Genomic DNA, 15,758 nt, shown 5'->3' on the forward strand with positions numbered 1-15,758 from the left:
TATGATTCTAGGAGCAGACACTCTAATTTCCAAGTACATTTAAAATGCATTTAAGGGGTAGCCAGATAAGAACATGGGGGAGAAAGGAATAGAAGGATATGTTGATAGGGTGAGATGAAGTAAGATGGGAGGAGGGTGATGAGGAGCATAAACACCGGCATAATGGGCCAAATGGTCTGTTTCTGTGCTGTAAATTCGATGTAATTCTATGAATTATAAACACTGCATTTCTCTCAGTTACTGTATAATTCCAAAGATTCCAAGTTGTGTCTCTGCAGAGGTGAGATTTGCTTTTGTGCGTTGTAGAAAAGTCATGAACACACAGGTTTACAATTTAACTCCACCAAGTACCCCTGGCAAACTCCACTACCGTTCCCCCACCCTGGGGAGTTTTGTAAAGATAGATATTTTTCTAAAATTAAATAAAGTACCCAAAAGGTATGATTTTATTCATTGTAGTTTTAATATTTATGACGTGGTACAGGCTCGCTGTGATAATTCCCACTAAAAAATAAAAAGTAAAGCTAAATGATGAAGCACTCAGTAAATTAAACAGGGCAGCCGAGGGTTGAGGTGATGCTCCACTCAGATCCCCATCGGAGCTGTGTAGAGTGGGAGAGGGGCACTGAGATTAGAGGGGTGTCACTATTGTAATATAGGAAAAGCAACAGCCAATTTGTGCACAACAAAATCCCACAAACAGCAATGAGATAAATGACCAGCTAATCTGTTTTTAGTGATGTTGGTTGAGGGATAAATATTTGCCAGGACACCAGGGAGAACTCCCCTACTCTTCTTCAAAAAAGTTCCATGGGATCTTTTACATTCCCCGAGAGGGCAGACAGGGCCTCGGTTTAACATCTCATCCGAAAGACGGCACCTCTGACAGTGCAGCACTCCCTCAGTGGTACTGGGAGTCTAGATTATGGGCGCAAGTATCTGGAGTGGGACTTGAACACACAATCTTCTGACTCAGAGGTAAGAGTGTGTTGCCCACTGAGCCATGACTGGCAAAAGTGAAAGAAAGCTACAACTGTGCTTTGATTGACTGCATAGCTTTCCAAGCTGTTACAATTACACAAATGTCTATTTAGACCAATTCTCCATAGAGCAGTGGTCTTAAAGGGACAGGCCAGGCTATCAGATAAACATCACAACCATGCTCATGAGCAATGCCAAAGGAGATCTTCTAGTAATTAATAATACAAATAGCTGAGATTTTGAGCCATGTAAGAGGGGAGGGGGGAATCTAACTTGTGCTCCTCCACTCTGTGGCACCAGGTGTTGCTGCTACAACACATTGTACCACCACACCATATCCCCAAGCTCCTGGGGTCAAGGTATTGCTCGGTGTGCAACAGAGATGACAGACCTGAAGGTCCCAGGTTTCATCCCTGGTCTTCATTCAGTCAGCTGATCTCAATCAAATTAACAGTTGGGGCATTAGAGTCGGCCTCAATACCCCCTGGGCTAGGGGAGGGGGGAATAAACCTGCTCATGATTGTTATCCAGTGACCACTAATGGAAGATATTTATGTGTAAGTGTCTGTGAGTGTGAGTGAGTGTGTGTACAGATGTGTGTAAGTGTGTGTAAGTGTGTGTACGCATGTGGGTGTGTGTGTGAGTGAGTTTGAGTATGTGTACACATGTGTGTGCACGCATATGAGTGTGTGTGCACATGTGTGCGTGTGAGTGTGTGTACACGTGTGTGCATGTGAGTGTGAGTGAGTGCGTGTATGTATGTGTGTGCGTGTGTGTACGCATGTGCGCATGTGTTTGTATACATGTGTGCGTGTGTGTGTACGCGTGTGAGCGACTGTGTGCACACATGTGTGCATGTATGTGTATGTGTATGTACCTGTCAATGTGCATGTGTGCGAATAGTGTGTGTAAGAGAATCTTGGGTGAGGACAGGGATAGATTTGCCTGTGATACCCTCCATAGTTGAATATCCATGCTGACACTCACCATCCAGTGGAAGGCAGCATCCCTGGGACTGAACTGCTGAATGAGGTAGTGTTCAGGAGATGAGGGGACAAAAGGGAGGGAAACATTTGCAAATGATGTCTTGCCTGGAGCCCGAGGATTCTGTTCCTGCAACTGCTCACAATATCGGCCCTGATCATCTTTACAATATGCATCATGGATAATTCAGCAGCCACAGTAACACTAATCTTTCCCCTGCTGCGGTGTTGTGGGGAGAGGTCAGATGCCTCCTTTAATATCACTCTGCATTTGATAACCTTTCACTCTAGTTGTACAAGGCATCGCAGTCAGGTAAAACCATTAAGTCTGACTGGGTCACTCAGCAACATCCCTGCTACACAACCAGTGATGGGATGTGTCTCCTTCAGAGCAATAAAAGCAGATCACTCAGGAAAACAAGCAAACAGATCGATTGCTGAGCTGCCTCAGTGAGATCCATCCCTGACCACAGAACCCAAACAGCATGGAGAGTGAATGGTGCTCTGAGATTGCCAGTGCAGATCGCCAGTTTAGACATCTTAGTAGCACGAGCGACAGATTGGAGCTCCCTCAAGGCACAATTCAAAGAAGAACAGGGGAGTTCTCCCAGTATCCTGGCCAATATTCCTCCCTCAACCCACACCATCAAAACAGATTACGTGGCACGGCATCTTGTGGGATCTCACTGTGCAGAAATTGGCTGCCGTATTTGCCGACACGACAACAGTGACTGCACTTCGAAGGTAATTAATTGGCTTTGAATTGCTTTGCGACGTCCTGAGCCTCTATATAAATAGGACAGATCTCTTTCTTTGCTGCCTGAAACAAGCAGGTACTGCAGTCACGCATCTCAGGACCCAAGCCAAGATGGCGGTGGCTGGAGCAGCAGCATAACCGGCGGGGGTGGGGGAGTGGGGGGGATGTAAGAGACCCCGTGCCTTTTCCAGGCCGCTACTGCCCTGGTTACGCCAGGTGGAGGGACTTCAAATCTGCCCTCTTCTGTTTAAACCTTCCATTAATGGGCAACATCTCTCACTCTCCCCACCCGAGCAGCAGAGTGGTCGATGCCTGACCCTCTGTGTGAACCAGATCACAATTACTGGCTGCGACTGTGTCACACACACTTTACTTTTTATTCGTTCTCGGGATGTGGGCGTCATTGGCGAGGCCGGCATTTATTGCCCATCCCTAATTGCCCTCGAGAAGGTGGTGGTGAGCCGCCTTCTTGAACCGCTGCAGTCCGTGTGGTGAAGGTTCTCCCACAGTGCTGTTAGGAAGGGAGTTCCAGGATTTTGACCCAGCGACGATGAAGGAACGACGATATATTTCCAAGTCAGGATGGTGTGTGACTTGGAGGGGAACGTGCAGGTGGTGTTGTTCCCATGTGCCTGCTGCCCTTGTCCTTCTGAGTGAAAACATCCCACCCCCACACTAAAATGGTAGCCATGACAATGTGAGGTGGGGGATTTCCATGATGATTATTTAACTAGCAAATCACCCATTGCAGTGAGTCAATTGCTTAGTTAACATTAGGACAGAACTGTTATATCATGTTGTCCAGTGTATTAATCTGCTGCTAGGTGACGCAGGAGGGCACATGTTCCCTTTAAAGCCACAAGATAGTATTGCTGTAAATAAACTTCCCCTTAAGTCAATGAAAGCTGTTTCCTGTTGATGGGGGAAAATCTAGCAGCACAAAGATTGGTTTTATTTCTCTTTTTTAACACGCCATAATTTGGGGACCAGTTGGGAAATTTTGCCAATAATTCCCTGGCAGTGACGACTGCCCCTTTAAGAGTTGGTCACATTTGTTAAACAATTCTCCTTCGAGCCGGTTTATCACATAGAGTGTCTGAGTTTCAGTGTTCGCCTCGAGACGCAGTGACTCGAGTTACCGTGTAGTGTGGCTAAGAGTCTGTCAGCCTTTCACTTGTAACTGAGACAAGATAAGCTGGTGGTCTCAGGAACTTTTGTGTTTCTCCACATTATATCGACCTGTGTACCAGTGTCATCAAGTCAAAACTCCCTGTACACTCGTCTGGTCCAATTACCAAAGCATCAAATATGACGGCAGCAGTGGATCTTGGCCACAATTTTATAAATTCAAAAGTCATTTGGATGACTTCTGTTTATTTGAAATGCCATCACTGTGAAAATTATCAATAAGTGGCACGTGTACAAAGTCTCAAAAGGGAATTGGATATATACTTGAAAAGGGAAAAATTTCCAGGTCTATGGGAAAAGGGACTAATTGGATAGCTCTTTCAAAGAGCTAGCACAGACACAATGGGCCAAATGGCCTCTTTCTGTGCTGTAAAATTATATGATTCTATGAGTCCAAATCCCGTTCCAGAGACTTGAGCACATTATCTAGGCTGACACTCAGAGGGAGTGCTGCACTGTCGGAGGTGCCGTCTTTCAGATGAGATATTAAACCGAGGCCCCGTCTGCCCTCTCAGGTGGATGTAAAAGATCTCACAGTGCTATTTTGAAGAAGAGCAGGGGAGTTCTCCCCGGTGTCCTGGCCAATATTTATCCCTCAACCAACGTCACTAGATTATTTATCTCTTTATTGTTTGTGTGGCTGACACGTTTCCTACATTACAGAAATTTACTATTGAATCTGCTTCCAACTCCCTTTCCAGACCAAAGCAACTCAGCAACACACAATGCGGGAGTACACGATGAGGAAATAATGTATGATTGAGTAACCTCATCACTGCAATATGGGACATAAAGCAGATTAAAACCTGAAGTAATACGCGAGGACAGGAATACATGGAAGCCTAACCAGCCCCGTCAGACAAGCTATTAGCGTATGATTGAGGAGCTTACACTGCCACTGAGAGCAGGGAGCAGTGTAATGCACAAGATAACACCTCGTACTTACTTATTGAGGTTATAATGTATGATCAAGGAGACTTCAGAGTTTTGACTAGAGAGACAAGAGAGAGCTGATTAAAGCACAAGAGGCTGAATGACTCACATGTCTTGTAGCCTCTCCTTTCAGATTAAACAAAGACTCAAACACTGTTGAAGCAGGCACAGCAAGGGCAGCCCAATGATGAATGTTGGCAAAGACCAGGGCTCATACTAGAAAGACAGAACTTGCATTTATATAGCGTCTTTCACAACCTCAGGACGTCCCAAAGCACTTTACAGCCAATTAAGTACTTTTGAAGTGTGGTCACTGTTGTAATGTGGGAAACATGGCAGCCAATTTGCACACAGCAAGATCCCACAAATAGCAATGAAATAAATGACCTGTCAATGATCTGTTTTAGTGATGTTGATTGAGGGGTAAATCTTGGCACCAAGAACAACTCCCCTGCTCATCTTTGAAGTAGTGGCATGGGATCTTTTATATTTACCTGAAAGGGCAGGCAGGGCCTCAGTTTAACATCTCATCCAAAAGACAGCACCTGTGACAGTGCAGCACTCCTTCAGTACTGCACTGGGCATATCAGCCTGCATTATGGGCTTAAGTCTCTAGAGTGGGACTTGAACCCATGACCTTCTGACTCAGAGGTGAGAGTGCGACCCACTGAGCCATGGGTGTCAGCTAAAACCATGTAAAGAAGCTGTAGGGAGTGCTCCAGCCTGGCTGTTCTCCTGCGTGCCTCTCTCTGTAAGCTTTGATCTGGCGGGCTGCCAGCGTTTACTGCCTTATTGATGAGACAGCTGGTCAATAGCCAGGGATTCGGGCCTACAAAGGGATGCTTCCTGACCCAGAGCAGGGTCAGTCGCCCTCTGCATGCACCTCGTGTGAAAGCAGACGGTACCCGTCAGGCAGCACAAAACAGAGGCAGGTTTCAATGCCAGTGTGAGTTCCACTGCTCTCTTTCTTTTGTGTGACCACACAGTAGGTGCAGGGCCATTGGAAAGTGTGTGAAGCCTGCAGCTCAGAATGGAGGGAGGGATAGGTCAGTGATTCCAGCCCCCTCCCCCCAGTCACAATCAGACCAGCCATAAAGTGTATTGCCAAGGCTGCCCCCCCTCATATTTGAGCTCGATGGAGAGAAACAACTGAATAAAGGGGTTAAATTCCATCCCCAAAACTAGAAACTATTCCCTTCAACTGCACAACAACAACTTGCATTAATATAGTGCCTCTAACGTAGTAAAATGTCCCAAGGTGCTTCACAGGAGCGATTATTAAACAAAATTTCACACCGAGCCACATAAGGAGATATTGGGACAGGAGACCAAGAAGCTTGATCAAGGTTTTAAGGAGCATCTTAAAGGAGGAGAGAGAGGCGGAGAGGTTTAGGGAGGGAGTTCCAGAGCTTAGGGCCCAGGCACTAATTTTTGGTTGCAAAACCTCCCATAATTTCTGTGCTTATTCCAAACACTTCATATCCAGGGTTAAACCAGTTAGCTGACAACCCCCCTCCCCGCCTTAAACACCCCCTCCCCCCACCACCTTAAACACCCCCTCCCCCCACCACCAGCGCACTGTGGCTGCAGTGTGTACCATCCACAGGAAGCACTGCAGCAACTCGCCAAGGCTTCTTCGACAGCACCTCCCAAACCCGCGACCTCTACCACCTAGAAGGACAAGGGCAGCAGGCGCATGGGAACAACACCACCTGCACGTTCCCCTCCAAGTCACACACCATCCCGACTTGGAAATATATCGTCGTTCCTTCATCGTCGCTGGGTCAAAATCCTGGAACCCCCTATTTGTGGGAGAACCTTCACCACACGGACTGCAGCGGTTCGAAGAAGGCGGCTCACCACCACCTTCTCAAGGGCAATTAGGGATGGGCAATAAATGCCGGCCTCGCCAGTACATTTTAATAATGAGACAGTTGCTAGGCTCTCTGGGTTTAGCAGGAGTTCCCAGATTCAGGAGACGCTTTGGAAAATTTCTATATGTGTTTGCAGGGGATTATGAGAGACGCAGGCAGTACAAATTTACAAAATGTGGATGTGTTTCATGTATTGCTACTCATCCTGGGCATTTAGTTTCCAAAGAGAACGGAAAGAGGAAACTATGCTTTATTGGCATAAGACATACAACCCAAAAGAGGAAGCCTCCGCCATATATCAGAAGTTCCATTATGAAGCAGTTCAGATGTTCTGAACGTGAGATCTGATAAAATACAAACGTCAGCAGATTGAGGCTTTGGTCAACCCAGAGTGCTTGTGGCTTTTTTTTTAAAAAATCATTCTTGGGATGTGGGCACCGCTGGCGAGGCCGGCATTTATTGCCCACCCCTAGATGCCCCTGGAGAAGGTGGTGGTGGGCCTTCTTCTTGAACCGCTGCAGTCCGTGTGGTGAAGGTTCTCCTACAATGTTGTTGGGTCAGGAGTTCCAGGATTTTGACTCAGCGATGGTAATATATGTCCGAGTCGGAGTGGTGTGTGAATTGACACTCCCAGACCAGTACTGAGGGAGCGCTGCTCTGTCGGAGGTGCCCTCTATCAGATGAGATGTTAAACCGAGGCCCCGTCTGCCCTCTCAGGTGGAGGTAAAAGATCCCATGGCCACTATTTTGAAGAAGAGCAGGGGAGTTCTCTGCGGAGTTCTGGGCCAATATTCCTTCCTCAACCAACACCACCAAAAATTGATTAACTGGCCTTTCCTGTTTATGGGATCTTGCTGTGCACAAATTGGCTGCCGCACATATCTCCATAAGGGCAGTGAATACGTTTCAAAAGTAATTGGAGGTGTTTTGGAAAGTCTTGAAGCCACGGTAGCATAACCACTATGCTACCGGGTACGGTAGCATAGTGGTTATGTTACTGGACTAGTAATCCAGAGACCGGGACTAAAATCCAGAGTCATGAGTTCAAATCCCGCCACGGCAGCTGGCGAATTTAAATTCAATTAATTAATTAAATTCAATTAATTAAATAAAATCTGGAATTAAAATACTAGTATCAGTAATGGTGGCCATGAAACTACCGGATTGTCGTAAAAACCCATCTGGTTCACTAATGTCCTTTAGGGAAGGAAACCTGCCGTCCTTACCCGGTCTGGCCTATATGTGACTCCAGACCCACAGCAATGTGGTTGATTCTTAATTGCCCTCTGAAATGGCCGAGCAAGCCACTCAGTTGTAAAATCTCGCTACGAAAAGTCATAATAAGAATAAAACCGGACGGACCACCCGGCATCGGACCACTAGGCACCGGACACGACAACAGCAAAACACCAAGCCCAGTCGACCCTGCAAAGTCTGGGGACTTGTGCCAAAATTGGGAGAGCTGTCCCACAGACGAGTCAAGCAACAGCCTGACATAGCCATACTCACAGAATCATACCTTTGCAGCCAACGTCCCAGACTCTTCCATCACCATCCCTGGGCTATCCTGTCCCACCAGGCAGGACAGACCCACCAGAGGTGGCGGTACAGTGATATACAGTCAGGAGGGAGTGGCCCTGGGAGTCCTCAACATTGACTCTGGACCCTATGAAATCTCATGGCATCAGGTCAAACATGGGCAAGGAAACCTACTGCTGATTACCACCTACCGTCCTCCCTCAGCTGATGAATCAGTCCTCCTCCATGTTGAACACCACTTGGAGGAAGCACTGAGGGTAGCAAGGGCACTAGAATGTACTCTGGGTGGGGGACTTCAATGTCCATTACCAAGAGTGGCTCGGTAGCACCACCACTGACCGAGCTGGCCGAGTCCTGAAGGACATCAGCTGCGAGACTGGGCCTGCGGCAGGTGGTGAGCGAACCAACACGAGGGAAAAACTTACTTGACCTCGTCCTCACCAATCTACCTGTCGCAAATGCATCTGTCCATGACAGTTTGGGAAGGAGTGACCACCGCACAGTCCTCGTGGAGATGAAGTCCCGTCTTCGCACTGAGGACACCATCCAACATGTTGTGTGGCACTACCACCGTGCTAAATGGGATAGATTCAGAACAGATCTAGCAGCTCAAAACTGGGCATCCATGAGGCGCTGTGGGCCATCAGCAGCAGCAGAATTGTATTCCAGCACAATCTGTAACCTCATGGCCCGGCATATTCCTCACTCTACCATTACCAACAAGCCAGGGGATCAACCCTGGTTCAATGAGGAGTGTGGAAGAGCATGCCAGGAGCAGCACCAGGCGTACCTAAAAATGAGGTGCCAACCTGGTGAAGCTATAACTCAGGACTACATGCATGCTAAACAGCGGAAGCAACATGCTATAGACAGAGCTAAGCGATTCCACAACCAACAGATCAGATCAAAGCTCTGCAGTCCTGCCACATCCAGTCGTGAATGGTGGTGGACAATTAAACAACTAACGGGAGGAGGAGGCTCTGCAAACATCCCCATCCTCAATGATGGCGGAGTCCAGCACGTGAGTGCAAAAGACAAGGCTGAAGCATTTGCAACCATCTTCAGCCAGAAGTGCCGAGTGGATGATCCATCTCGGCCTCCTCCCGATATCCCCACCATCACGGAAGCCAGTCTTCAGCCAATTCGATTCACTCCACGTGATATCAAGAAACGGCTGAGCGCACTGGATACAGCAAAGGCTATGGGCCCCGACAACATCCCAGCTGTAGTGCTGAAGACTTGTGCTCCAGAACTAGCTGCGCCTCCAGCCAAGCTGTTCCAGTACAGCTACAACACTGGCATCTACCCAACAATGTGGAAAATTGCCCAGGTATGTCCTGTCCACAAAAAGCAGGACAAATCCAATCCGGCCAATTACCGCCCCATCAGTCTACTCTCAATCAACAGCAAAGTGATGGAAGGTGTCGTCGACAGTGCTATCAAGCGGCACTTACTCACCAATAACCTGCTCACCGATGCTCAGTTTGGGTTCCGCCAGGACCACTCGGCTCCAGACCTCATTACAGCCCTGGTCCAAACATGGACAAAAGAGCTGAATTCCAGAGGTGAGGTGAGAGTGACTGCCCTTGACAACAAGGCAGCATTTGACCGAGTGTGGCACCAAGGAGCCCTAGTAAAATTGAAGTCAATGGGAATCAGGGGGAAAACTCTCCAGTGGCTAGAGTCATACCTAACACAAAGGAAGATGGTAGTGGTTGTTGGAGGCCAATCATCTCAGCCCCAGGACATTACTGCAGGAGTTCCTCAGGGCAGTGTCCTAGGCCCAACCATCTTCAGCTGCTTCATCAATGACCTTCCCTTCATCATAAGGTCAGAAATGGGGATGTTCGCTGATGACTGCACAGTGTTCAGTTCCATTCACAACCCCTCAGATAATGAAGCAGTCCGAGCCCGCATGCAGCAAGACCTGGACAACATCCAGGCTTGGGCTGATAAGTGGCAAGTAACATTCGCGCCAGACAAGTGCCAGGCAATGACCATCTCCAACAAGAGAGAGTCTAACCACCTCCCCTTGACATTCAACGGCATTACCATTGCCGAATCCCCCACAATCAACATCCTGGGGGTCACCATTGACCAGAAACTTAACTGGACCAGCCACATAAACACTGTGGCTACAAGAGCAGGTCAGAGGCTGGGTATTCTGCAGCGAGTGACTCACCTCCTGACTCCCCAAAGCCTTTCCACCATCTACAAGGCACAAGTCAGGAGTGTGATGGAATACTCTCCACTTGCCTGGATGAGTGCAGCTCCAACAACACTCAAGAAGCTCGACACCATCCAAGATAAAGCAGCCCGCTTGATTGGCACCCCATCCACCACCCTAAACATTCACTCCCTTCACCACCGGCGCACTGTGGCTGCAGTGTGTACCATCCACAGGATGCACTGCAGCAACTCGCCAAGGCTTCTTCGACAGCATCTCCCAAACCCGCGACCTCTACCACCTAGAAGGACAAGGGCAGCAGGCGCATGGGAACAACACCACCTGCACGTTCCCCTCCAAGTCACACATCATCCAGACTTGGAAATATATCGCCGTTCCTTCATTGTCGCTGGGTCAAAATCCTGGAACTCCCTTCCTAACAGCACTGTGGGAGAACCATCACCACACGGACTGCAGCGGTTCAAGAAGGCGGCTCACCACCACCTTCTCAAGGGTAATTAGGGATGGGCAATAAATGCCAGCCTCGCCAGCGACGCCCACATCCCATGAACGAATAAAAAAAATAAGGCGCTGTGTTAACGCAAAGCTTTTTCTTTCTCAGCCTCCCTGTGCCAATAAACTTCTCTAAATCAAACACATCAGAATGAAACTAGGCATTTTCTACAGAGAAGAACTTCCTCATACTTCCAGCATCGCTTGGACTAAAGACATTCCCAGCAAAGCAACGCGGAAAATTTCAAAAGCTTCGTGGGGGGAAAAGGTTTCCATAGATTACAACTTTTCAATTTCAATTTCAATCACCGTTTGAACTCTTGTTCTGTTTGACCCAAAACTGGAACTGCGCTGGGGGCGGGGGAACGGGATTTATTCGGGACAAACACGGCTTCAGAATTGAACTAAAGAATCTGAGAGGTGCTGGAAGATTTGGGGGATTTGAGCCTGCCGCTCGGGATGGTGCTTTGCACTGGGAGAAAGTTGCTTGGAGTCTTTCTGCTGCTCTTCGCTGTCGGGGAGATGCGGACAGTGAGCTGCACTGCTTTCAAGAACTGTATTGGGAATTACCTTCAAAAAGGGTCCTTCACCTGTACTGGCCAGGACATCTCACACCTGAAGGAGGCCGTCTCAGACATCCCCTCAAATGTCAGGGTTCTTAACGTTTCCTTCAACGTGATCAGGACTTTACCCCCCAAAGGATTGGAAAATCTAACGCATTTGGAACATCTGAGGCTGGATAACAATAAACTGAGCAGAATTCACCCCGAGGCCTTTTGGAAACTCGATGTCCTTCAGGTTCTGAACCTGTCCTGTAATCAGTTGGTGTCTCTGGACCACGGAATGTTCAAATCTCTGCCCAAACTAACCAACTTAATCCTACGACGCAACAAGTTGACGGAGATTTCTGGGGAAAATGTCTTCCCACTAAAGAGGCTGCGGATTCTGGATATCTCTTTCAACAATTTAAGGAACGTTTCATCTTTTATTCCAGCTCTCAGAAATTTTTCTGGTCTAAGGATTCTGAATGCTCAAAGTACCAATATCAGCTCTTTGGAAATCTCCTCGCATTTACCTCCAAATTTGACCCATCTGCTTCTAGCCGATAATCCCATCTCTAAACTTCGGACACCCCCGGCTTTTTTTGCTAAGGTTGTCCACCTGGATTTCTCCAACAACAGCCTATCGAGACCCAAGGACTTGACTTCCCTAAACTTCCCCCGCCTTCGCTACCTGAACATCGAAGGCAACCCTTTGAACAAAACCGGGGTTCTCAGCACTGTTCAGACCCTGAGAGCCCCACTGACAAACATCACTCTGTCCAACCTGCGCCTGGAGGATGAGGAAACATTGCAACAGCTGTGTGAGATCGTCCAGCAGAAAGGAATCCAAGCGGTGCAACTGAGGCGCAATGGGCTTCAGGAGGTCAGTGGAGCGTTCACTCACTGTCACTCTCTTGTGTCTTTGGACTTGTCGTACAATAGGATCAAAAAGCCGGACATTTTTAACCCCAAGGGTGTCCCGAGCAACTTACGAACATTAAATCTAGATCATAATGTGATTCGAGACGTCTCTTTATGTGCATTTGACCAAAATGTAAACGATAATGGAAGTGCTCCGTGTTTAGAGGAACTGCGATATCTCTCCTTCAAAAGTAATCACATTTCTGCCATCAGATCTCATGCATTCCAGCATTTAAAAAATCTGGAGTTTCTTTCCTTAGCTCTGAATGAAATCAATTTCATAAACAAGACTGCGTTTGTAGGTCTAACCTACCTAAAGGTCTTGTCTCTCACTAACAACGCCATAGGAGAGATCTTTCACAAAACCTTCACTCACCTCAGAAATCTGGAGATCTTGAGGATCAGGAACAACAGGATTCCCATTGTCTACAATATGACTTATTCCAGCCTTTCCAGCTTGACCACACTTGACTTGGGAGGAAATCACATTCAAATGATTGAAAGGGGGGGCTTTAAAGGACTCAGGTCTTTGATCAATCTTTACTTGGACAGAAACTGGTTGTCAAAAATTTGTGGGGAGATGTTTGAGGACCTGGAATCATTGGAGGTGTTGGACATCGCCAACAACAAACTGTCCTTTCAAGTCACTCACTTAGAATTTCCCCCATTTGTTAATCTTCGCAAACTCCGAATGTTGAAATTACAATCTCAGGAATCATCTGGTCTTAAAATGTTACCTCATAACCTGTTTGATGGGCTTCAACAACTAAAGAGACTTGACATCTCCAACAACAAGTTTATGACTCTCAATACTCTGCCCTTTCACTCTCTCACTAGCCTTGAGCAATTGCGCATGAATGATATTTGTAATGGATTCCAGGACATGCATAACTTGACTTTCGCCAATCTGGTCAACCTCCAGCTTCTGTTTTTGGAGAACATTGGCTTGGAATCCATCAGGAAGATACTCTTCCAAAATCTGACCAGCCTCACCACTTTGGTGTTACAGAGTAACATGATCCGTGTTATAAAAGAGAATGATATTCCCTCGTTGCACAATCTAAGTTATCTGGATCTGCGGTTTAACCCGATATCTTGTGTGTGTGATAATTTGTGGTTTCAGCAATGGTCAATCAGCACCAAAGTCCAGGTGGTCCTCTTCTACCAGTATGCTTGTGTGGACCATGGGGTTGAGAAGACAAAGTTCTTTGCAGAGTTTGACAGCTTGGTGTGCAATGATGGGTTTGTGGTGTTTTGTGCAACTGCGCCTGTTATCTTGGCCTTTATGTTGACAGCTGTGGTCTACCAGAAAGGAAAATGGAATTTCCACTATGGATATTACCTGCTCCGAGCTTGGATTCATGAAACCAAACTCCAGAGGGACAGTACTAAAGATTACCAGTACGATGCTTTTGTGTCCTACAACTCAAAGGATGAAGGTTGGGTGTTTGACCAACTAATGCACAACCTGGAGAATGAGGGGCCTCCATATCACCACCTTTGTTTTCACCACCGGGATTTTGAAGTGGGAAAACCCATCGTGGAAAATGTTGTTGACGCCATATACAAAAGCAGAAAAACTATTTGCGTCATCTCGAAGAATTATCTTCAAAGCGAATGGTGTTCCATGGAGATGCAGGTGGCCTTGTACAGACTCTTTGATGAACATGATGATGTCCTTATCTTGGCCTTCCTCGATGAGATCCCTGGCCACGTGCTCTCATCTTATCACCACTTACGGAAGCTGGTGAGAAAGAAGACCTACATTAACTGGCCCTCTGATGAGGCTGGGCAGAAGCTCTTTTGGACCAAGTTAAGAGATGCTCTCAAGAAAGCACCTTCTGAAGAAAAGATTCATCAACTTATCCAGCATGCAAATTAATTCTACAAAATAATCCATGTGCTTCCAGGGAGGAGCATTAAACCAACATTATAGCTACTGGGGAGCTGGCCAAAGGGTTAGCCTTTCACCCCTGGGACCTGAGTTTAGGAACATAGGAACTGGAGTAGGCCATTCAGCCCCTTGAGCCTGTTCTGCCATTCTATTAGATCATGGCTGACCTGGCCCTCAACTCCATTTCCCTGCCTTTGCTCTATAACCCTTGATACCCTCATCCAACAAAAATCTATCGATTTCAGTCTTGAAAATTGACCCCCAGCATCCACAGCCCTTTGGGGGCGAGGGTTTCAGATTTCCACTCCCCTTTCTGTGAAAAAGTGCTTCCTGATTTCACCCCTAAATGGTCTAGTTCTGATTTTAAGATGATGCCCTCTTGTTTTAGATTCCCCCACAAGAGGAACTAGTTTCTCTGTATCGACCCTATTGAATCACTTTACCATTTCAAACACCTCGATCAGATCACCCCCCCCCCCCCACAACCTTCTAAGCTCAAAGGAACCCAAACCAAGTTTATGCAACCTGGCCTCATAATTTAACCCCTTAAACTCCGGTATCATTCTCGCAAATTTGCACAGGTACCCCCTCCAAGGCCAATATATCCTACCTGAGGTTTGGTGCCAAAAACTGAATGCAGTACTCCAAGGTTCTGTACAACTGAAGCATCATTTCCTCAATTTTGTATTCCGACCCCCTTGAGAATAAAGGCCAACATTCCCTTTGTTTTTTTGATTACTTTTGTTTCAGTCCAGCTCTGGTTGATGGGATGTAAATGTCCTCTGCTGGCTGTGAGGATCCAACATGAAAGGATATTTTGGTTGCAGCACCTCCACTGGCAGGAGGATGTAACTACCCCGTGACAAGTTTACATAGGCATTATAAATGTGGACATGGAATTTATAATGGAGAAGGTTGACCAGAAGTGCGTACAGACATAAGATTTTTAATATCTTATAGTTATGTATTGTATATTATTCATCTAAAGTGGTAGAAACTGAGTTAATGCAGATTTAAAGCTCTTGATGTCTCAATGCCATGATCTTTCCATATCCAAGTAATGTTGATTGAGATATTACAAATTAGAGTTATACAGCACGGATAGAGGCACTTTGGCCCATCGTTTCGGCCCTATTTTTTTTGTACACATCACAGTAACTACCTGAATAAATGTCTACTTACCTTTTCTTTATGTTTTGTTTTTAAATCAAACATCTCCTCCCGTTTTTTTACTCCTGGTATTTTTCATTTCTAACACTTGCTTTGACCAACAAAGCACTAAAATATCATGTCCCAGTTACATGGGTTTCACTGTCAATACAAGACTGGCTTCTATGACTGAGGCAGGAGTGCAGTCAGAAGATCACTGTGAACTGATAATCTCGTATTGTTGAGTCTGGACAGAGGCTGCTGTACTGGGAAACCCCTAATAAGTTTGTTATTAAACTTTTTGGTGTTTGCAAAGA

General features: G+C 46.7%; 1 protein-coding gene across 1 annotated transcript; it reads left to right on the plus strand.

The window, feature by feature from the left end:
- The first annotated feature begins 11,198 nt into the window (after window positions 1-11,198).
- On the plus strand, window positions 11,199-15,716 carry LOC137305476 (toll-like receptor 13). The gene has a single exon (XM_067974313.1). It carries the CDS (start codon window positions 11,395-11,397, stop codon window positions 14,278-14,280), a length of 2,886 nt encoding a protein of 961 aa, XP_067830414.1. The 5' UTR covers window positions 11,199-11,394; the 3' UTR covers window positions 14,281-15,716.
- Window positions 15,717-15,758: the final 42 nt, after the last annotated feature.

Source organism: Heptranchias perlo, chromosome 40 (genome assembly GCF_035084215.1).
Source record: "Heptranchias perlo isolate sHepPer1 chromosome 40, sHepPer1.hap1, whole genome shotgun sequence".
Classification (NCBI taxonomy): domain Eukaryota; kingdom Metazoa; phylum Chordata; class Chondrichthyes; order Hexanchiformes; family Hexanchidae; genus Heptranchias; species Heptranchias perlo.

What these genes read in the sequence shown, in the direction of transcription:
- LOC137305476 (XM_067974313.1), top strand. Translation starts at nt 11,395, where the DNA reads ATGGTGCTTTGCACTGGGAGAAAGTTGCTTGGAGTCTTTCTGCTGCTC.